Source organism: Psammomys obesus, unplaced genomic scaffold, assembly GCF_907164565.1.
Source record: "Psammomys obesus unplaced genomic scaffold, mPsaObe1.curated_primary_1811, whole genome shotgun sequence".
In the NCBI taxonomy this organism is placed as follows: Eukaryota; Metazoa; Chordata; class Mammalia; order Rodentia; family Muridae; genus Psammomys; species Psammomys obesus.
In genome coordinates, this window is record NW_026595981.1 from 23,481,419 (window position 1) to 23,505,767 (window position 24,349).

Below are 24,349 nucleotides of genomic sequence, written 5' to 3' on the forward strand. Positions count from 1 at the left end.
ATTACATGGGTTAAAAAAAAATAGAGAACACCAAGGTGGGAAGGGTGTGTGTGGAGTTAAGGAGGATCAAGACACACATATGAAAATTTCCAAGAATTAATAAAATATATTAACAGAATTCTGGGGGCTTCTGTTAGGAGGAAGAATAAAGACATATACATGAATTTAATCTTTCTGGAAGTTTCTTTCTCTTCTTCCCTCTCCTTATTGAAGCTCAGCCATTCTCTAAAGCCTTGAAGCTCACGAGGGACACCAGGTTCAGGTTCTTGATATGCAAACCTGGTCTTGAACTTGACGTAATCTTGCTACTTTTTTTTCATCTGCATGCTAAAATTACAGATGTGAATGATGGCAGGTGGCTCCTACTTTTCTTTTTAAATGTATGAGAATAAATATTTTTTATAACCTAGTTATACCTTATGATACATTAAGTAACCCAACCACTAAAATTTTGAATACAGAAGATGTTTTCTTTCAAGTTAGGATTAAAATGTGTAGGTACCATAAGTGAAAAAGATTATATAACTGTGGAAATTGTTAAGTGGAAGAACAATTATAAGAATAAAAACTCCTAAATATTCCATGACCATTCTTTGGATGGAATTGTATGTTTTTCTTTAATATGCAAAAGTTAAAATAGGAAAGCCTTGTTCATTTGGGATTAAAAATAAAATAAATGTTATTTTATTTCTGAAAAAAAATACATACAAACATCTTTCTAGATATGCAACATTTCTTATGGATTATTTAATCTATTTGAGTAGTGATGCTATTTTCAGTCTGGATTTATGCAAATCCAAACTACAGTCATGAGTTTAGGCGAGTTCTCTTCTGTTACATGGTCATTATAACCAAGGGCAATTAGCCACTAAACTATATTTACCATCCTAAAGAAATGAAACAAGTTTTATTTGGAGATTAGCAAGAATGGTTTATGGGCTTCCAGAATACCAAAGCCAGCTTAAGGCAGAAGCCATGATCAACAGACCCAGAATGCTTAGTGCGGCTTTTCAAGACCTGAAAGCCCGGTGGATCCCTGTTTCTGCACTGGGTGTGCCTGGTTGAGGTCTGGACTTCTTTCTTGAGCAGCAACAGTTTTGACTTTCTTCCACCGTCCCAGTTATTTAATACTTATGCACAGCAGTTTTCAACTGTGCAGATCACGTAGGCTGAACACGGCTCACACACGCTGTTTGATATGGATGCTGCAGAGCATGGGTTGCAGGGGAGTCTGGGGAAAAGCAATTCCAAACCAAGTTTAGCGAGGATTCTGGAAGCGGGTCGTCTCAGAAACATTAGAAATGGCCTTACAAGTTGTCCTCAGTGGAGGACTTGTATTTGACTCTAGCCCGTTTCACCGCTGGACCCGGAACAGCCATTACTTCCACCTCCATGTCTGCTTCAGCTCACTGCAGCAGGCACTGGTACACAACTCCTTATCTTTAGTTTACCAAACGTCACATCATGCATGCTCCCGGTTTCCCTCTTGTGGAGCTGTGATCTATGAAAATCATTCTGTTTCACAGCTTGAGGGTACTTCAGAACATCTGTCATTGACTTAGCCTTAGCTGTTCTTCATTCAAAAATCATTCTTTTTACACTTATTTGGTGTGGTGTGGTGTGGTGTGTGTGTGTGTGTGTGTGTGTGTGTGTGTGTCAGAGGACAGCCTATAAGTCCCTTAGTTTTCTTCTCCCACCATTTAGGTTCCAGCTTGAGTACAGGTCGTCAGGCTCGGCAGTATCTCTACCCTTTGTGGGAGTTTAAAGGAGAAATATCTCCTCTAGGTTCAGTCATTTGACTGCTTGGTTCCCAGGGGGCAGGACTGTCTGGGGGTGGTGGCATCTCTGGAGGAAGTCACCGAGGGTGGGCTTTGAGAGTTTGTGAACCGCCACACTTTAGGCTCACCACCCCTGCTTTCCGCTTGCAGTTGAGGATGTCATCTCTAAACTCCCTGTGATTTCTAAACTGTCAGACCTGCTGCCTGCTGCCATGATGCCCAGCCATGACAGATTCTCACCAACCTGCAACTAGACGCCGAAATAAGCTCTCTTCCTTAGGTTGCCTTTGGTCATGGTCACAGAAATGAAGTAACTAAAACACCCACCGAACCAGCGAGCCAGGTCTTTTCTTCACTTTTCAAAAAAATAAGACCCACAAACATACTGGCAGGGATCGGCCTTGGTCGGGCCTCGAGAAAACATAATTCTCCTTTGGGACGCTTGTGTAACGATGCAACTTGCCTGCTGTCCTCACTCTCCAGCAGGCTCCTGTATGTGTCGATCTCGCACTCCAGCCGGGCCTTGGTGTCCAGCAGCACCTGGTACTCCTGGTTCTGACGCTCCAGGTCACAGCGGATCTCGGCCAGCTGGTGCTCCACGCTGTCAATTAGGCACTGCATCTGGGCCAGCTGTGCGCTGTACTGGGCCTCGGTTTCTGCCGCAGTGCATTCCAGAGATTCCATCTGCAAGAGGAAGACCTTCTCAGAAGGAGCCCATGACAGGGCCTTGCTGGACCCCTTTCTGGCCCTGAGACCTCAGGCGAGTTCCTTAGCTTCTCTGAGCCTGTCTTATTCTCTGGCCAATGGAGAATGCAAAGTGCTCATGTCACGGAAAGGTTGCGAGGGTGAGATGAGCTGACCTGTGGGAACACTTGGAACAGTGCCTGGAAAAATATCCAGGGCCTTTAAGATGTCACCTCGATCATCATGACAACTGTCACCCAGGACCTCTTTGGGTATCTCGACGAGGGTTGACAGCGTTTGGGAAGGAACTCTGAGTCTGAGTGCCTGGCTGGGAGGAGCAGTGCAGCGTCAGTACAAAGAAAGAAGACGGGTGGGGTGTGTTGGGGGAGGGACCACCTGGGTTCCATTTCCACTGAGGACTGCAGGGCATGACTCTAGCCCGCTCACCGAGGCCGGTGACGTTGTCTGCTATAGATAACACTGCATCTCCTAGACGAAAGCTCAGGTGAGGTTCATCTGGGCACACTCCTTGGACTGTACCCAACATGAACTGTGAGGCCTGCTGGGACCTGGTATATGCCTCGTTCACTGCATGGTGTTCTTGTTGCTTGGGTGGGGAGGGGCATGGGGATGTGCAGATCTCAGCTTTAGCATGAACACTTGAAAACTGACGTGTATTTTCCCCTTGTTTGTTTTAGACACGGCGGTGAAACTGGAAAGTCGTTCACGGGTAACAAGGTATTAAAATCTGTTGTTAAGCTTAAGCGCCTTTGGCTCAGCTGTCTCTGACCCACTGTGTTCTGAGCCTCTTCCTGTCTCTAGTGGGCGGTATTGGGGACACGCTCAGGCCCAGGAGAACCCGGGAGGCACCCTAGTGATACCCACGAAGACTGTTGATCTGTCGCTCCGCTTCCAATATGGTCTAGTAACGTATGTGGAGAAAGGCAGGGAGAGGCCACCCTGGCTAATTGGATGCCCAGACCTGCCGTGTGAACTGGGAAAACCTCCCTGGACTTCTGTCAAAGATCATAGCATCTCTGGGCACGTCGCCGGCCAAGGCTCGCCACTGTTCGTCCCACGCACCAGGGTTTGCTGCGCCTGGAGCTCAATCTCCAGAGTGTTGGCCGTGCGCTTCAACTCCAGCATTTCCGTCTGGCAGCCTTGCAGCTGTTCGGCACTGGACGTCTGCTGCTGGTTTAGTTCTTCCGTCTGAAACACAGGCCCCTGTTAGAGAGCTCGGGCTGGCCCCCTTCCCTCCGGGAAACCCGCCCTTTCCCCGAGGGCGCTGACCTGAGCGGCGAACCACTCCTCCACATCCCTGCGGTTGTTGGCCAGTACCCTCTCATACTGACAGCGCATCTCATCCAGGACTTTGTTGAGGTCCACGGTGGGGGCGGAGTCCAGCTCCACGCTGAGCCGATCTCCGAGCTGCTCCCGAAGGAGGCTGACCTCCTGAGAGTGACAATGGAGTAAGGAATAAAAGAATGTCAGAGTGCCTCTTGACTGCTGAGCCATTTTCCCATCCCCTCTTTTTATTAAGTCTCAATGCCTCGGTTTTTTCATCCGCAAAGTGGGTGTCATATTGTATCCTTTCCCAGAGGGTTATTGTGAGACAGGGAAGACTGACTCCACGCAGTAAGGTTACAGAATTCCTGACGCATGCCAAGGCACTCATCATTGTTAGCTATTGTTACCATTAAAATAGTCAGAGAAAATTTTGTTTTACTTTGTTACATCACTCTGCATTTTTCATTCTTAACAGTTTATGATAGAAACAAGATTCTAGATGTACAATATCTAAAAGACATGACTCCAAATATTGTGTGACTATTTATCTCCTGTTTTTTTTTTTTTTTTTTTTTTGGAGGCTAGTAAACACAGCTTGTTTACTGACTCGGTTTTCTTGTTGTACAATAGAGTTGTGGAAGAAGCCATGAGTGTAAAGTCACTTCTCCATCCATGCAAAATAGCAGGGGAAAGAGAGTGGCCTTCCCCTTCTTTCTCCCTTCCACTCCCCCCCCCCCCCCGTGCTGCTGAGGGTTTTGCCACAGTCACATCATCCTTGAGAGACACTGGGGGGAGGAGGCTTCGCAGTAGGCATGCCTCTGGTTTCATTCCGGTTTAGGAAATGTCTGCCCTGGCTGTCTATACGCATGAAGAGCCCTCGGCAGACCTGTCCTATAGGCCTTGGCACAGCAGCCCGTCACTCACCTCTTCATGGCCTTTCTTGAGGCAAAGGAGATCGTCTTTCAGAGACTCCACATGGGCCTCCAGATCTGATTTGCACAGGTTCAGCTCACCCAGGATCCCATGAAGGCCACTGATGTCATTCTCCACCAGCTGGCGGAGCGAGAGTTCACTCTCATACCTTTCACAGCAGGAGGAAGAGAGGAGAGCAGCTTACTGGCTAAAAGTGCTTGGGGTGCAAGGGGGAGTGACACTCGGCCTCCAGGGAGCCACATGCCACAGTTTCCTGTGAGTTCCGAATGAGGGTGAGTTCAAGTTTCAAACATTCTCAGATTTAAAAAAAAAAAAAATACGCAAAGAGTATTTTCTCTCTCACTGGAAGCCATCAACCAAATTACATTTAAAATTTAACGTGTAAGTGGTACATGTAAAACACAGAGTGGTTTAACTAAAGAAATAAATGCGATTGGACTTACTTTGACCTGAAGTCATCGGCAGCCAGTTTGCAGTTGTCCACCTGTACGGCGAGTCTCGAACTCTCTGCCTTCGTGCACAGTATCTAAGAGGTAAGGCAACATGTAACCAACCGACAGCTCTTTGGAAGAACCCCACGCATCTGTTCTAACAGCCAGGCCAGTCAGCCTGACACCTTCGTCTTCGAGAGCCAGCACAACATCGCTTTCAACCCGTGTTCACTATTAACTACACCTCTTCACGAAGAGAAAACAACAACAACAACAACAAAAAACCAAAACCATGCAGTGCCGATTTAGAAACAAAATACAGAAATGCATGAGTTTAGACCTGTGCAATGCCTTAGAGGTGAGAACAGAGTGTCGGGTCCTCAGGAGATGAAGTTGTAGATGGCTGTGAGCTGCTGTACATGGGTTTGGGGAACTGAACTCAGGTCCTCATGAGAGGCACAATGCTGCTCACCACGGCCGAGCCCTCGCTGCAGCTCAAGGTTTCCTTTATAAACGGTGTAAGGCATTTTGCAGCTGTCACGGGCCGTTGAGCTTTGTCAACACCTTCCTCCACTTCCAGTGTTAACTAGAAGTGCATCTCTGTCTGTGGCCATAGAAATCCATCAATGAAAAGAGAAGAGATGGCTTTGTTGGCCAAGCCTTCGCAATGCAAGCAGGAGGACCTGGGTTCAATCCCACAGAACTCACATAAAAAAGCCAAGTATAGCAGTTGGTGCCTGTTAACCCCCTTATTGGAGAGGTGGAGACAAGAGGCTCCCGCATGGGGCCCCTGAGGCTCCCTGGGGCTCCCTGACCAGCCAGTCAGGCAAATCAGTCAGCTCCAGCCTCAAGGAGAGACTCTGTCTCTCAAAACACAAGTGGGGAGTGGAAGATGCCATTGTTGACCTCAGGCCTCCTCACGCACATGCATTCACTCCCCACATACACCTAAGTCACTCCCAACCCACAGAGAAATGACATTTCCATAGCCACTCAATAACTGGCTGAGACTGAGACACACAACCTTTTGTTGGAGTTCCTCAATGGTGTCGAAGTAATGCTGATAATCGGGGCACACCAGTGGGGCATCGGGCTCGCATTGCTCTCGGATCCTGCATTCCAGCTCCGCGTTGTCCTCCTCCAGGCTCCTCACCCTCTCCAGGTAGCTGGCCAGTCTGTCATTCAGGAACTGCATCGTCTCCTTCTCGTTGCTGTTGAACGTCCCTTCCTCACACCATGCACAGCTCCCCGCTAGGCACGGGCTGCTGCAACCACTGGCAAAGTAACACGGTGACAGACCGCAACCGGCGGGGAGGTGAGCCCTGCAGAGGAAGCTAGGGCTTTGACATCTGGATGAAGCGCAAGTGCTGGGGAGGCAGCTTGTGTCGGTGGGGCACAGTGAGGCAGTTGCACAGCCCAGCGGCCCCGTACAGGGCTCAGAAGAGCAGCGCCCAGGGGAGCCGCCGGAAGCCATCTTCTGTTAGGAGCAAACTAGATGCAGTATTACCGACGTCTCTCGTAGTTCCCAACCGGCTCCATCCCTCCTGAGACTTTTATATCAACCTTCAAATAGGTGTTTACAGGACACATGGATGTTTTCTCTAGCACCACAGGTGCCAGTTTCCCTCCAAACATCTCATTAGGGTTGCTTATTTACAGAGGAAGTTTTATGCCTTGTAAAAGGTGGATAACTTCGGGTTACTAAATCAGGACTAACGCCATTTTCCACATGCTGCTCTCGGTTAAAATGTTTATTTCAGCCAATGGCCATAGGGAGCATTATTCTTTTGAAAGAATAAGGAGGCGTAGAGAAAAACTGAGCTATCAGTGATTATAGGTAGAGCCCATTAGAGATACAAAAGGTAATATTGCCATAGGTTTTGATTTTGAAAGTTGATTGCTCCTGTGTACTTTAAAAATGGATACCACAGCTCATTGTATTTGTTGGTGCTACGGACCACTGTGAAAACGGTCACTGTGGTAGCAATCTTGAAAAGTTATTTTTTAAAAACTGAGCCTGAAGCATGTGCTTACATGGTAAAGGAAAAGGTTTGTCCTGAGTATAAAGTGTGTGCATCCCCAAGCACTAACCATGGCCAATCCTGCTTAGTTTCTGAGATTGGCTATGCTTGAGTGGACAGTCATACACTTAAGTTTGCCTTCTATTTCCATTTGAGATGAGTCATGCTGTTGTTAAAAGCAGCCTTTGTTTGTTTCTTTCCTCTGGTTTTGGGAATCAATTATAAGGTATTGTTCATGCTACATGAATGATATACCCCGACCTACAACCCCAGTCCTTACCTGGATTTATAAGGAGGTATACATTCCAGTGAGGGTCTGTCTGTAATCTTTCAGTCCCTTGGGAAACCTCACTGATGATACTTAAGAGTAGAGTCAAAGAAGCTGCAAAAATCATGCTTTCTGTTACATAGAGCCTGCTTCCTATTGGTTACTTAGGAAAGTCTCAATTTTATGAAAATTAAAAATATTAGAATTTATATTTGATCCTGTGATGTCTGCTTCCACTGAGTAAAAAGCTTTGCTACATAACCAGATGGATGAGGATTCAAGACAGAACTTCTTTGCATCTGTTCTAGGATTTCGCCTCTAATTATAAAGTGCAATTTCATGTTGTTTGACTTTAAATGTGGTTTTCACTTCACTTTCAAAGATTACGCAGAGAAAATTCCTTCCAGCATCAATAAAGAGCCCACCCCACCCCCCCACCCCCATGTACAGCAGGACGATCCCAGACCCACCAGGGGTGTAAATAATGACACAGAGGCTTGCTAATATTTGAAAGCTTAGGCGCTTTAGCTGGCCATGCTCTCAGCCACTCTAGCCTTATCCTGGTTCACCCTGGCACTGCGTCCTACCACGTGGTCAGCTCTAGCTCTCTGCTCCTGTCCACCTCTGTCCATGGCAGTCCATCTCCGTTTCCCGCTAGCAGTCTCCTGGATCTGAATCTCCTCCCAGAGTCCTTCTCTGCTTCTGCAGAGCCCAGAAGATCTACTTTCTGCTTCCTGCCCAGCCAGCCATTGGCTGTCAGCTCTTTACTAAAGCCAACCAGATACAATTCTGGATTGCCTTAGGCAGGTAAGAAAGGAAGAAATATTTAGAAAACACGAGACTAGTGATGGGCCATACCTTTCTTCTGGTACTGAATTAGCAACTGAATATACAAAGACACGCCTTCACACAGTACAACCCCAAATGTGTGTGTGTACCTGGATGTGTGTGTGTATAGTGTACAAAAACTGTGTTTGTGGAAGCCAGAAATTAATTTTGGGTGTCTTAAATTGCTCTTTACCTGATTATTTTAGAGACAGAGTCTTGCTATATAGCTCTGACTGACCTGGGAGACTCTGTAGACCAGGCTGGCCTCTGACTCGTATTGGTCCAACTGAATCTGCCTCCTGAATGGTCTGATAAAAGGCACATGTCACCTCACCTTTTGAGACAAAGTCTCTCACAGAACCTGGAGTCCACCTGTTTGGGTAGACTGGCTGGCCAGTGAGCTCTGGGGATTCTCTTGACTCCCCACCCTCACCTCAAACATTGGGATTACAGGTGTGCTGCCACATCCAGCTTTTGTGCTGGGAATTTGAGCTCAAGTTTAAAGCCTCACACTTGATCAGTCATCTCCCCTTTAAGACTCTTTATAGAAAAAGCAAAATCCATTAATCTGATAAAGTGAAAAAAAATTTCATGATCCCAAAACACAGTTATTCACCCCCACCCCTTTTGAGCATCCCTTCCTAGGTAGCTGCCAATGGAAATAAAAAAATAATAAAAAGGAGAAGTATGTTGTAAGCAAGTAAGATAATGTCCTGGAATTTATTCACAAGTTATTTGAAATCTTGTGGTGTATGGATACTTTACTGTGAAGAATGTGGAGCTGAGGGTTCAAAAACACATCGAAAAGACACATACCTGAAATAAAACCACAACCCAGGAGCAAACTGATAAATAGTGCACAAAGTAACTCTAAAGAGAAGCTCTGTTCTGCACTAGCTATTCATCATGGTAGCAGGCAGTTTAAATCTGATACTGTGATGCAGGCTCGGTGAAGCATGGCTGGAATCCCAGCATGCAGGAGGCCGAAGCAGGAGAATAAGGGGCACAAGGATGGTCTGCGCTACATATCAGGACCCTGTCTCAAAACCACCTCCCCGAAAGTGTTACAATGTAGTATGTTATTATTTTAAATTAACTGCAGGTAAAATAAGGGATATCTCCTTGTGCCTTGAACGAAATTCTGGTTAGAGAGCTCTGCCTGCTGGTTGTTGTATCCAAGGGGCGTGGATGATCACGTGGGTCTTGGTTAAGTAGACGGTTTTGTACAATGATGAGCAGCTGTGCTCGCAGAACACGGGAGGGGACCGGCTGCACAGCTGCAGCTTTCCATCCCCAGAAGAAGAGGCCACTGGGAAGAGAAGGAAACAAACAGACATCATGATGGAAAGCACTGTGGTCTCATTTGTGGTGTGCTCTTGTTTTAGGACATTCACTGACTCCTGCTGCCAGAATCATTTTTCAAACATATGATTTTAATTATTTCTTTATTCTTCACGGACGCAATCCAAACCATCCCCTTTGGCAAGCAGCATCTCCCTTCCCTGGTTGATAGATATCTTGTTGCTTGGTAGTCATCTCACAAACCCAAGCTCCAGCCACCCTACAAGCTCACGGATATTGTTTCTTCTGACCTTCCTTTTGTGGCTCAATTTTCATGTGAAAGCCCAGAGGAAATGCCACCCAGCTGCCTCTGGTTGGGATGTCCAGATCAGACTCCTCACACCAAAGCTGTGCAAGAGGAAGTGGCAAAAACAATGATAGGAACCAGAAGTGGTAAATAACTATAAGAAAACGGCGTTTGTTTACAGCAGGAAGCAGGGAAGTTGCACAGGGGAGGTCACAGTGGTTGCAACAGCATGCACAGGACTCATGCAAACTCAAGCTGGACCGGATCTAAACGCACAGAGGAGAGGTGAGCATAAGGTCCCAGCTACAGGTGAGGAGCTATTGGCAGATGGTGGCTGCTGGGAGAGGGAGAGTCAATTTTCTTTCAGAGTGTTGTCCATGATGGGTTGCCTGCATTTCAACAGAAGGCCATACACACAAGGGTGTATGGACAGCGCAATCTGGACTTGATGATTTTTTTTTTTTTTAATAGGACACAAAATTGGGTGAAATGGAAAGTGAGGGTAGATCTGCGTGGAGTTGGGGGTAGGGCATGTGATCAAGAAACCTTGTGTGAAATTCTCAAAGGGGGGGGGGGAATCACACACCAGAAGTGGTGGAAGAGAGGAAACCGGATGGGAGCCTACAATAAAGGGTCCTCTGAAATGGTTCATTCAATAGGGGATTGAAGCAGATGATGAGACTCAGGACCAATCTTTGAGAATCTTATGGAGGAAGAAAGCGTGGGAATAGAGGGACATGGAGGGGACAGGAGCCCCACAGGGAGACCAAGAAACTAAAAAATCTGAGCCCAGGAGGTCCTGCAGAGACTGATGCACCAACAGAGGACCATGCATGGAAGGCACCTAGACCCCCTGCTCAGATATGGCCGATTGGCAGCTCAGTCCCCAGGTGGATCTCTGAGGGAGGGGATCAGGGGCTGCCTTTATCATGAACTCAGTTGACTGCTCTTTGACCACTCACTCCTGATGATGAAGCATTGCTAGGCCATGGAGGAAGAGGATCCAGGCAGTCCTGATAAGAATTAGCAAGCTATGGGCAGATGGCAATAGTGGAGAACTCCTCCTTTCAGTGGACTAGGGGTAGGAATGGGGGAAGAGAGAGGGAGGATGGGACTAGGACTAGTTGAGGGAGGGGGCTTCAGTCAGGATACATAATGAATTAATTGTGAAGAAAAAAAAATCACACAAACATTCATATATGATTTTCTTTTGTAGGTTTATTAGTCTTTTTTTTTGGACAGAGTTTCTTAAGGCATATGTCTTCTCCCTGGTCCTTAGCATATAACAGCCCATTAATAAATGTTTCCTAAGGATAAATCCATTTACTTTAATAGGGACTTTTGTCCCTATTAAATTGATGCACAATTCTTCACACAAATTAATACTGAAGACAAAGAAAATTGGTAGGGGATGAAAAATTTTGTCCTGGTGGCCATATTTCCATATAACTAAATTAGATGTACATTTAGGTATAAAATCCACTAGCTGTATTTCTCTTCTCTAGGTATGGAATCTCTTTGGGCCTTATTTGTCTTTACCATAAAATGAGAAAATAATATCTGTGTTACTGTGTGGTTGACATACAATAAACAACAAAAGGTATCTTACTTTAAAAAAGTTAATGGGGCTGGAGAGATGGCTTAGAGCTTAAGAGCACTGGCTGTTCTTCCAGAGGTCCTGATTTCAATTCCCAGCAACCACATGGTAGCTCACAACCATCTATAATGAAATCTGGTGCCCTCTTCTGGCCTGCAGGTGTACATGCAGACAGAACATTGTATGCATAAATAAATAAATCAATCTTAAAAAAAAGTTAATGCTGCTAAATGATTCATCTTGGCCCTCAATGACTGCATAGTTATTAACATGCTCACTTTCTTTCTTCAAATCAATTTATTTATTTAATTTGAAAATACATACATACACACATACATACACATACATACATACATACCACACACATATACATACATACATACATACATACATACATACATACATACATACATACATACATCAAAAGTCAGTGAATACTCCATCTGCTCCTCAGGGGGAGGAAGGAAAGAGGAGAAAGAAGAAGAGAAGAGAGAGAGAGAGAAAGAGACACAGAGAGAGAACAGGAAGTGAAGCCAGGGTATCAAACCTCCTCAAGGTTCTATAACTGCTCAATCAATGATACCACCTGGGGTCCAGTGTGTAAATACATGAGCCCATGGGCAGCATTTCATATTCAAATCAGAATACCAGGTGTCCTGGTTGGTGTGTGTGTGTGTGTGTTTGTGTGTGTGTGTGTGTGTGTGTGTGTGTTTGTTGTGTTTTTGTCAAGTTGACACACAAGCTAGAGGCATCTGAGAAGAGGCCATCTTAATTGAGAAATGCCTCCATAAGGCTGGCTTGTGACAAGTCTGTAGGGTGCTGTTTGGATTAATGATTGATATGGGGGAGACCAGCTTTGGAGGTTTGGTACCACCAGGGGAGGTGAGTCCTGAATTGTCTAGGAAAACAGGACGAGAAGCAAGCAATAAACAGTGTCCTTCTATGGCTTTTGCTTCAGTTTCTGCCTCCAGGTTCCTGCCCTGATCCCTTCAATGATGGACTATGACAAGGGAATGTGAGCCAAATAAACCCTTTCCTCCCCAAGTTGCTTTTGGTCATGGTGTTTTAGCACAGAAACCCTAACGATGGTAGCAGACCATATCGTTTCCCCAGAATATCAAAAGCAACAAAACCAGAAAGTCTTGCTTTACTGCCACTGGTTTTCAGTTTTACCTATGTTCCCGGGTTTTGTTTTTGTTTTTTTTTTAAAAAAAAAACAAAACCAATGACATCAGGAATTAAGAGACACATTTAACAAAGTCAGACATAAACAAAAAGCAATTGTAGACACTGGTGCTATGCCACAGACACAGAATTTATTAGGAAGGTCATGAAGAAATCCCCTGATTTGCAGAGAGATACCATCCAAGACTGAAAGCAGAAGCTCCCAAACACCCAAGGAAAGGCACACGTTGTGATGAAAGAGTCAACGTCTTCAGAAGCCTCGAAGCATCAACCGTCCAAACTGCACATGGTTTACAGATAAAAGCTGCTGCGTTACCAAAGACTCTGGCTTCTTTTTTGTTGAGGCAGGCAGGAGAGGGTGTTGTCTGACAGCGTCACTCAGCTCCTACTTCTAAATCAGGGTACGGTAATTGCAGGTTCTGCCAGGTATGAGCCAGGGCTCCCAGGTTGACTCTTTCTTTCCAAGACGGGCTCCAAATGAGGGCGCCCCAGGTCAGCAGCACCTCGGGATGCAGGGCTCCTCACAGCCAGGCTGCACATAGGTGGTGAGGTTGACAGTGAGCAGGTCTGGGGTCGGGTGGCGGGAGTCAAGCAGGAAGCAGGTGGGCACGCAGGGCTGAGGGATGTGGCAGGGTGGGGGACAGTTGTCACAGCAGGTGGGCTCCAGCTGCCAAATGGTGTGTGGGCAGGTGCTGGGCAGGCAGACACCGCAGCGGCAGGACTTGTCTGAGGAGCAGATGGTGGTGGCAGGGCCGGTGGGGACGCTGCAGCAGCGGGCGACACAGCAAGCCATGGTGATGGAGTCTGCTTGGCTTTGGTCTCTTGCAAAGTTTCTGAGGTTCAAATGTCTCCTCTCGCTCTGGGGTTCTTATATACCCTCCCCAGTGGGCGTTGGACCTACCAATGGGCTTCTTTCCTGGTTCTTGTTTACATTCATGTTCCCATTAGACTTTAATTGTCCGGCCATTTAGATGCCTGTAAAGAGTCCCTATTTCGCTAATTGCCTTTTATTTGAATTCATTGCTAAATCTTAACTGATTACTCTTGCTATTTGTGACTAGGACACAAGCTTGATGAGATACCACAAAAGGCTTCTCCTATTGCCATGTCACCACCAGGCTATCTGGGGACCACAGTGGCATGACAGTAATCTGCAGAATGTCGCTCTCTCTTCTGCTGTTTCCCCTTTGTTCTCTTTGCCCCTTTCTGTTTTAGCTTGATGAGCCTTATTTTTTGGAAGAGAGGAAGTTTATTTTAGTTACTGTCCATGGGCTTTGAGGTATGTGAAACTCAGAATTACATTAAAGGTAGGAAAACAGCTTGATGACAAATTTGGACAAACTTTACAAATACTTATTATTTTTATATACAATATTAAATTTTTCATTAAAAAATTGAAAATGTGGAAAAACATAAAGATATCATCTGGAGACATCATCTATTAATACCTATTAATATTACACACACATATACACATGATAGAATTATTTTTGATTATAAGCAATCATCCATTTTTACTTTTCTGGAATTATTTTTTTGTAGTTTCTATAATGTATGTTCTTTCATAAGCACATATATGTCAATTATCTTGCATCCTCAGTATATTTAAGAATGATGTTCTTAATGTTTCCTAGTATTTGTCCTGTAATTGGACTTATGGGTTACTTTGAGATGTCATTTGAAGCCGGGCACAGTGGCGCATGCCTGTAATCTCAGTGCTCAGGGAGGCAGAAGCAGGCGGATCTCTGTGAGTTCAAGGCCAGCCTGGTCTACAAAGAGAGTCCGGGACAGGGAAGGCTACACAGAGAAGCCCTGTCTCAAAAAACCAAAAATATTTTTTTTCATTTTATTAATCATTTGCTTTTTATTAATCCCAACCTCTTTCTTTGATAACTGCGGCGACAGAGACTCTCCAGGTGAATCTTCATGCTTGTTTCTGATTATTCTGAAGTAGAAATAATCACCAGATAGAGTTATAGGGACAAATGTCTACTGTTTTCAAAGCCTTTGATACTCATCACATTACTGCCCTCGTGCACTTTTCTTCAGTTGTGTTTGATTGAGAATTCCTGGTTTTCTGTACATTTTGTAAATATTTTCAAAGTCTTTTTCAATTTGCAAGGAGAAAGATAACATTTCTTTTTCTTTTTAATTTTTATTAATTATAGTTTATTCACTTTGTATCCCAGCTGTAGCCCCCTCTCCCATCCCCTCCCCAACCCATCCTCCCTCCCTCTTCTTCTCCTATGCCCCTCCCCCAGTCCAATGATAGGGGAGGTCCTGCTCCCCTTCCATCTGACTTTAGTCTATTCTATCAGATCTCATCAGGACTGGCTTCATTGTCTTCCTCTGTGGACTGGTAAGGCTGCTCCCCCCTCAGGTGGAGGTGATCAAAGAGCTAGCCCATGAGTTCATGACAGTCCCTGTTCCTATTATTGGAGAACCCTCTTGGACACTGAGCTGCCATGGGCTATGTCTATGCAGGGGTTCTAAGTTATCTCCATGCATGGTCCTTGTTTAGAGTATCAGTCTCAGAAAAGACTCCTGTGCCAGATTCTTTTGGTTCTGTTGCTCTCCTTGTAGAGCTTCTATTCTCTCCAGGTCTTTCTATCTCCCACTTCTTTCATAAGATTCCCTGCACTCTGCAAAAAGTTTGACTATGAATCTCTACCTGCTGGGTAGAGTCTTTCAGAGGCCCTTTGTGATAAGCTCCTGTCCTGTTTCCTGTTTTCTTCCTCTTCTGATGTCCATCTTGTTTGCCTTTCTGAGTGAGGATTGATCATCTTACCCAGGGTCCTCCTTCTTGATTAGCTTCCTTAGGTGTACAGATTTTACTATGATTATCCTATATTATATGTCTAGTATTCACTTATAAGTGAATATATACCAAGTGTGTCTTTCTGCTTCTGGGATACTTCTCTCAGGATGATCTTCTCTAGATCCCACCATTTGCCTGCAAATTTCATGATTTCTTTGTTTTTAATGGCTGAGTAGTATTCCATTGTGTAAATGTACCACAATTTCGGCATCCATTCCTCAACTGTTGCATTTATCCCATGACAAATTAGGCTGACACATGCTTGCATCATACATGTCCGAGGCATTTGCTTCCCATCGAGAATTAGCTCTGTTTCCTTAACTGCTGCTCTGTTTCCTTGTCTGTTAAAGGTTGAATTCTTAATTCAGTTAAGTTAATTAAATACCAATGTGAACAGCTGAATTCTTAATATTTATGTAGAATAAAAATGAAACGCTAAATGAAAGAATGACTTAAGAGGACAGTGCTAGGACCCAAGTAAAACCAACCACAACCGAGACCAAGCATGTGGGCCCGAAGCCGATTGATTTGAATTCTTTGTTTTCCCGTGAGGTGAGAGACCCCGAGTCTCCTTCCAGTGTACCATTTGGACTTCAGATACACTTCAGCGTGTAAGAGCAAGTACTAGGTGTGTTCCTGGGCGAGATTATACTCATAGCTCAGATCATTTCGGCTCAGCTTAGACTCAAACCCCCTGTAAGCCAGGGGTCTCATACTCTTCTCACCAAATACTGTAAGGTGACCTGTCCAACAGTGTGTGATGGTAGGTGTGTTTGAATGTTTGGGACACAGGCCCACGCCCACTAGATAAGTAAGTAAACACAATAAAAACTAGTGTGAATGTCTGAGAGTAGAGAAAATGGTCGACATATACACTAAGTTAAAAACTTTAAAAAGTTCGTGGTTTTCTTTAAAAAAAAAAAAAAGAGGCCTTGACTGTCTCTGATACTCTAGAACCTTCCTGAGATTTATCACAGGATAAATAGCTGCTAGATTGCACACCATATTGCTTAGGGAAAACGAATACTTCACACGTGTGTGTGTGTGTGTGTGTGTGTGTGTGTGTGCGTGTATGTATGTTTGCTTGTAGTTAGGTTTATCTGTGCACATACATGTGGAGGCCGGAGGAGAAACCTCACCATTGTTCCTTACATACCACTTACCCTTTCTTTTCTTTTTTATTTTTTTTAAAGGTTTTTTTCGTTTTTATTTTTTATGTTCATGAGTGCTTTGCCCACATGTATTCGTGTATACCATGTGCACGTCTGGTGCCCACAGAGTCTAGAAGAGGGCATCAGACCTCTGGAACCTGAAGTACAGCTGATCATGTGGGTGAGCTATCACGTGGGTGCTGGGAATGGAACCCAGGTCCTCTGTAAGAGCAACGAGTTCTCTTCTGAGTCATTTCTCCACGCCTCCACCTTTTCTTTTTGAGACAGGGTATCTCACTGGCCTGAGACTGCTCAAGTAGGACCTTTGACTGGTTAGTGAGCTCCAGGACCCTCCTGTCTCAGCCTCTCCAGCACTAGGATTACAAGCATGTGCCATAATACCCATTAATTAATTAATTAATTATTTTTTGCAAGTGTGAATATTAGCAATCAGAGTCAAATCTTTGCATTTGCAAGGTAAACTCTTTTACCAACTAAGTTACCTCCTCAGCTCTATCTCATTATTTAAAAAAAATAATGACATAGTTAATCATTTATTGAGGAATAATGCCAGGCGCTGTGGTAATTGTTGGCAGTGGACAAAATAAACTTTTATCTCTGTCCTTGTGGAATTTTCAGTCTGTTTGAAAGGCTTATCACATATATACTGTAAATTGCTGATATTATACACCAGAAAGTGGGAGGAAAGATTGGGTTCCAAGAGCAAATAAAAAAGGGAAGGATGTTACTTTGGCATTTTTCCGGAGACGTAAAATGGTGCTCTGATCATTCTGAGTGAGGTATCCCAGAAGCAGAAAGACACACATGGTATATACTCACTTATAAGTGGATACCAGACCTACAAGATAAGATAGCATAAACATACTAAAATCTGCAAACCTAAAGAAGCTAAACAAGAAGGAGGACCCAGGGTAAGAAGATCAATCCTTACTTAAAAAGACAAATAGGATGGACATCGTAACTAGGAGAAAACGAGAAGCAGAATAGAAGCCTACCATAGAGGGCCTCTACGTAGCAGTATATCAAAGCAGATGCTGATACACATAACCAAACTTTGGGCAGAGTGCAGGGAATCATATGAAAGAAGAGAGAGTTAGTAAGACCTGGAGAGAAGAGGAGCTCCACAAGGACCAAATATATCTGGGCACAGGAGCTTGTCTGAGACTGATTCTCCATCCAGAGACCATGGATATAACCTAGAACCCCTGCTCAGACGAAGCCCGTGGCAGCTCCGTATCCAAGTGGCTTCCCTAGTAAGAGGAACACGAATCATCTCTGGATGAACTCCATGGCTAGCTCTTTGACCTCCCCAGGCCCCGTGGGAGGAGCAGCCTAGCTAAGCCACAGAGGAGGAATTGCAACCGGCCCTGGTGAGGCCTGATAAGCTAGGGTCAGATGGAAGGGGAGGAGGACCTCCCCTATAAGTGGACTTAGAGACGGGGCAAGGAGGAGATGAGGGAGGGTGGGATTGGGAGGGAATGAGGGAGGGGGCTACAGCTGGGACACAAAGTAAATAAACTGTAAGTAATTAAAAAAATTATATAAAAAATGGTGCTCTGATCATCAGATTTTCGTGGCTGAAAGATGGCAGTCTCTCATTCAGAGTACAATAAAAAGACTTACTATTGTGTATGTAGGAAATCATGCTTCTCTAGTCATAAATGATATTTAAGCTTATATGCATAGAATAAAACAGTTATTAAATAATGAATACACGATGGTAATCATTTTTATTGACAAGATCTGTCTGAACGTATTTTCTCCCCAGTGGCCTAAGAGGCCTGGAAATTGCTCAGCTTTGCTTATTAATGAAGATAGTGAGGCCTAGAAACGTGACACAATAGTCCTTAGATCATGGTGACACACTTGCTAAAGACTCAATACAGGATCCCGAGGCGATGAGCTACCTACCATCTCTGTAAGATGGAAGCTCCATGCCTCAGAGATAGGCAAAACATTTTATTTATTAAAGTAGAGGATTGAAAAAAGGGGGGGGCGGGGCAAGATGGCAGCGCCGGGAGGACTCTCATTCTGAGGAGCAGCACAGCAGGATTGGCACAGTGACCAGCAATCAGAACTCGCGGCCATAAAACACAAGTGGTTGTGTTTCTCAGGTGAGAGGATACCCCACGGTAGGGGATTCGATCAGCTTTAACTCACCCGGAAAAACCGCGGAAGAGATCCCCGTTCTGCCAGGCGCTTGGTCGCCAGCCCAGAGCTACCCGCCAGCGCGATCTGGTCACGGTCCCAGACTGAACTGTGGGCCCACAACACCATAGACTGGATCTCCCAGTCGAGAGATAACCCCACGGAGCAGGAAACAATTGGGACCGACCCCAGGTTGCCCAGACATCCCCTGGAAAAGTCTCGGGTTCCGCGGGTGCCCCAGGAGCCAGCCCGGACCCAGAGCCGGGAGGGACAAAGGCGCCTGCCTGCACAGAGCCCTGCCTGCGTGCGTGATTCGCCGCCTCAGATAGAACTGTGGGCACCAGGGCAACAGGGCACCAGACTGCGTGTCTCTGGCAGGAGGAAACCCCCAGCGGAGGGGGTCAGCAGCTCTAACGCTTAGGACACCCAGCACCAAAACACTTCCTGGACTCACGCAGACTCTAGTGCAGGCAGAAGCGCTGTGCTCTGCCGCCATTGTTGCGTTCCCCTGGGGCACTGGGACACACAGCTGCATCCTCGGACCTGCAGGAGTCGAAGAGCCATTACAGCAGCCCTCAGATACTGTGCCAGGGATCGGCCAGTTGTCCCTGGCTGGACTGCCAAAACTGTAGGAATCCCTGATCCTTCAGGGGGGCTGCACCCACAGCGTCTGGACCAGAGCAGTGCCTGTAGCCGCCATCCCAGACAGAGACACACAGCTTCTGGTCCAGAGTGAGGCACCCAGCCTCCAGACCAGAACAGTGCCCCCAGGTGCCAAATCAACCTAGGTGCACATTCTCCAGGTCCAGAGCAGAGCAATCAGCCTTTGGCCCAGAGACTTGCTGAGTGCACCTCCCACTTTCTCAGACAGAACTGTGCGCCCCAGGATAACAGACTGAGTTTCCCTGTTGGGAGAAAACCCCATAGCTAGGGAATCAGCAGTTTCTTCAAGAGGACTGTACATGGAAATTTAGTGAGCAGCAGCACACTAAATTTATAACGAGAAACCCAGCAGTGGGGCAGCTGTCTTGAGAAATTTTATGGGTAAGAGGAGATCCCCCCCTGCCTAACATAGACCACAGCTACTACTCAGGGCTATAAACCTGAGGTGAGCAGTGGCATCTCCGGAGAAACACTGGCCATACAGTGACCATAACCAAAAATCAGAGAAGGACTCCTTCAGGAAAAATCATCTTCCAGCCAAGGGGATACTCCCTACCTCAGGACTCCAGGAAGCACAGAAACTAACAGCCAAAACCTAAATCAGCCCAATGGGTAGAGGTCAGCGTAAAGGCTCAACCAACAAAAGACAGAGCAATATGGCATCTCCAGAACCCAGCCATCCAGGGGCGAACAGCCCTGAACAATGCAGCATAATAGAAAATCAAGAAGAGGACCTTACATCTATGTTGATGAAGAGGATAATAGAGGAGACAAATAAAATACGTAAAGAATTAGAGGAAGATAAAACCAAACAGATCATGGCTATCCGTAAAGAAATGGAGGAAGATAAAGACAAGCAAATTAGGGCCATCCGTGAAGAAATACGGGAAGATGCAGCCAAACAGCTTGTGGCCTTCAGAGAAGAAATAATATCACTGAAAGAAATCAAAGAGACAGAGTTGAAGGAACTAAAAGAAAAAGAGGAAAATACAAGCAGACAGGTGAAGGAAGTAAACAAAACAACTCAAGACCTGAAGATAGAACTAGAAAAATTAAAGAAAACACAAATGGAGGAAATAATGGAGAGGAAGAATTTAGGGAAGAAAACAGGAACTACAGAGGTAAGCATAACCAACAGAATACAAGAAATGGAAGAAAGAATCTCAGGTGTAGAAGATACAATGGAAGAAATCGATGTATCTGTCAAAGAAAATGTGAAATCCAAAAAATTCCTGACACAGACCGTCCAAGAAATCCAAGACAATATGAAAAGACAAAATTTGAGAATAATAGGAATAGAGGAAAAAGAAGACTCCCTTCTCCAAGGCCCAGAAAATATTTTCAACAAAATCATTGAAGAAAATTTCCCCAAGTTAAAGGAGAAGCCAATAAGGATACATGAGGCCTACAGAACACCCAACAAATTTGACCAGAAAAGAAAATCCTCCCGCCACATAATAATCAAAACAGGAAGTATACAGAACAAAGAAAAAATACTAAAAGCTGCAAGGGAAAAAGGCCAAGTAACATATAATGGCAAACCCATTAGAATCACACCTGACTTTTCAACAGAAACTATGAAAGCCAGAAGGGCCTGGACAGATATCATGCAGAACCTAAGAGAACACAGATGTCAACCCAGGCTACTATACCCTGCAAAACTCTCAGTCCTCATAGACGGAGAAAACAAGATATTCAATGACAAAAACAAATTTCAACAATACCTACACACAAATCCAGCATTACAGAAGACACTGGAAGGGAAAATACAACCCAAGAAAATTAGCTTCTGTCAAGAAAACACAGGAAATAATTAACCTTACTACAGCAAAACAAAAAGCAACCAAGCACACAAACTTATGAACACAGCCAACATCAAAATCAAAGGATCTAACAGCCACTGGTCATTAATCTCTCTCAACATCAATGGACTCAACTCTCCAGTAAAAAGACACAGATTAACAGAATGGATACGTAAACAAAACCCAGCAATCTGTTGCATACAAGAAACACACCTAAGACACAAAGATAGACATTACCTGAGGGTAAAAGGTTGGAAGATGACTTTCCAAGCAAATGGACCCAAGAAACAAGCAGGAGTAGCCATTCTAATATCTGATAAAATAGACTTTCAACCAAAAATAATAAAAAGAGATGAGGAAGGACACTTCATACTCATCAAGGGAAAATTCCACCAGGAAGACATCACAATCCTGAACATCTATGCCCCAAATACAAGAGCACCCACATTTGTAAAAGAAACATTGATAAAATTTAAACCACATATAGATCCCCACACATTAATAGTGGGAGACTTCAACACCCCACTCTCAACAAAGGACAGGTCAACAAAACAGAAATTAAACAAAGAAACAATATCTCTGACAGAGGTCATGAATCAAATGGACCTCACAGACATCTACAGAACTTTACACCCAAACACAAAAGAATTTACCTTCTTCTCAGCACCTCATGGAACCTTCTCCAAAATAGACCATATAGTTGGTCACAAAGCAAGCCTCAACAGATACAAGAAGACTGAAATAATCCCTTGTATCCTGTCTGATCACCATGGAATAAAGCTGGACTTCAACAACAACAGAAATAGCAAAAAGCCTACACACTCATGGAAACTGAACAACTTGTTACTAAATGACAGCTGGGTCAGGGAAGAAATAAAGAAAGAAATTAAAGCCTTTCTAGAACTCAATGAAAATGAAGACACAACATACCCTAACTTGTGGGACACAATGAAAGCAGTGCTAAGAGGAAAGTTCATAGCACTAAGTGCCTTCAAGAAGAAATTCGAGACAGCTCATTCAAGCAACTTAATGGCCCACTTAAAAACCCTAGAAAAAGAAGAAGCAGACACACCAAAAAGGAGTAGACGGCTGGAAATAATCAAACTCAGGGCTGAAATCAATCAATTAGAAACAAATAAAACAATTCAAAGAATCAATGAAACCAAGAGCTGGTTCTTTGAGAAAATCAACAAGATAGACAAACCCTTAGCCAAGCTAACTAAAAGGCAGAGAGACACCACCCAAATCAACAAAATCAGAAATGAAAAGGGGGACATAACTACAGACACTGAGGAAATCCAAACAATCATTAGGACTTACTTCAAAAGTCTATATACCACAAAATTTGAAAATCTAAATGAAATGGACAATTTTCTTGATCGATTTGACTCACCAAAGCTGAATCAGGACCAGGTAAATCAACTAAATAGTCCTATATCCCCCAAAGAAATAGAAGCAGTCATCAAAAGTCTCCCATCCAAAAAAAGCCCAGGACCAGATGGCTTCAGTGCAGAATTCTACCAGACCTTCAAAGAAGAGCTAACTCCAATTCTCTTCAAACTATTCCACAAAATAGAAACAGAAAGAACATTACCAAACTCATTCTATGAAGCCACAATCACCTTGGTACCTAAACCTCACAAAGACTCAACAAAGAAAGAGAATTTCAGGCCAATCTCCCTTATGAACATTGATGCAAAAATACTTAACAAAATACTTGCAAACCGGATCCAAGAACACATCAAAGATATTATCCACTATGACCAAGTAGGCTTCATCCCAGGTATGCAGGGGTGGTTCAATATACGGAAATCCATCAATGTGATCCACCATATTAACAAACTGAAAGAAAAAAACCACATGATAATCTCCCTAGATGCTGAAAAAGCATTTGACAAAATCCAACATCCATTCATGTTTAAAGTACTGGAGAGTTCAGGGATACAAGGCACATATCTAAACATAGTAAAGGCGATATACAGCAAGCCTATAGCCAACATCAAACTGAACGGAGAGAAACTTAAAGCAATCCCACTGAAATCAGGGACAAGACAAGGCTGCCCACTGTCTCCATATCTCTTCAACATAGTGCTGGAAGTCCTTGCTAGAGCAATAAGACAGTCGAAGGAGATCAAGGGGATACAGATGGGAAAGGAAGAAGTCAAATTATCACTATTTGCAGATGATATGATAGTATATATGAGTGACCCCAAAAACTCTACCAGGGAACTCCTACAGCTGATAAACACCTTCAGCAAAGTGGCCGGATATAAAATTAACTCAAAAAAATCAGTAGCACTCCTGTATACAAAAGACAAAAGGGCTGAGAAAGAAATTAGAGAAACAACACCATTCACAATAGCCACAAATGACATAAAGTACCTTGGCGTAACCCTAACCAAGGAAGTCAAAGACTTGTATGAAAAAAATTTCAAGTCTCTGAAGAAAGAATTAGAGGAAGATATGAGAAGATGGAAAGATCTCCCATGCTCATGGCTTGGCAGGATTAACATAGTAAAAATGGCCATCTTACCAAAAGCAATCTACAGATTTAATGCAATTCCCATCAAATTGCCAACACAATTCTTTACAGACCTGGAAAGAAAAATTCTCAACTTTGTATGGAATAACAAGAAACCGAGAATTGCTAAAACAATCCTCTACAATAAAAGATCTTCTGGAGGTATCTCCATCCCTGATCTCAAGCTGTACTATAGAGCAACAGTTATAAAAACTGCATGGTACTGGCATAGAAACAGAATGGTGGATCAATGGAATCGAACAGAAGACCCAGAAATAAACCCACACACTTACGGACACCTGATTTTTGACAAAGATGCCAAAACCATACAATGGAAAAAAGATAGCATCTTCAACAAATGGTGCTGGTCTAACTGGATGTCTACATGTAGAAAAATGAAAATAGATCCATACTTATCACCCTGCACAAAACTGAAGTCCAAGTGGATCAAAGACCTCAACATAAAACCAGACACATTAAATCGGCTAGAAAAAAAAGTGGGGAATACCCTAGAACTCATTGGTACAGGAGAAAACTTCCTGAACAGAACACCAACAGCACAGGCTCTAAGAGCAACAATCAATAAATGGGACCTCATGAAATTGAAAAGCTTCTGTAAAGCAAA

The 24,349-nt window shown here is 44.3% G+C and overlaps 2 protein-coding genes across 2 annotated transcripts; both read right to left on the reverse strand.

Annotated features, from left to right (window-relative positions):
* Positions 1-1,131: 1,131 nt before the first annotated feature.
* Krt40 (keratin 40) lies at positions 1,132-6,587 on the reverse strand. The gene is made up of 7 exons (XM_055620173.1): positions 6,138-6,587; positions 5,126-5,208; positions 4,674-4,830; positions 3,753-3,914; positions 3,546-3,671; positions 2,242-2,462; positions 1,132-1,231 (listed from the first exon to the last, which is right to left on the reverse strand). The coding sequence occupies exons 1-7, from the start codon at positions 6,585-6,587 to the stop codon at positions 1,132-1,134; spliced, it is 1,299 nt and encodes a 432-aa protein (XP_055476148.1).
* Positions 6,588-13,093: 6,506 nt separating this feature from the next.
* On the reverse strand, positions 13,094-13,393 carry LOC129686553 (keratin-associated protein 3-2). Its single transcript, XM_055620599.1, has one exon. The coding sequence runs from the start codon at positions 13,391-13,393 to the stop codon at positions 13,094-13,096; it is 300 nt and encodes a 99-aa protein (XP_055476574.1).
* Positions 13,394-24,349: the final 10,956 nt, after the last annotated feature.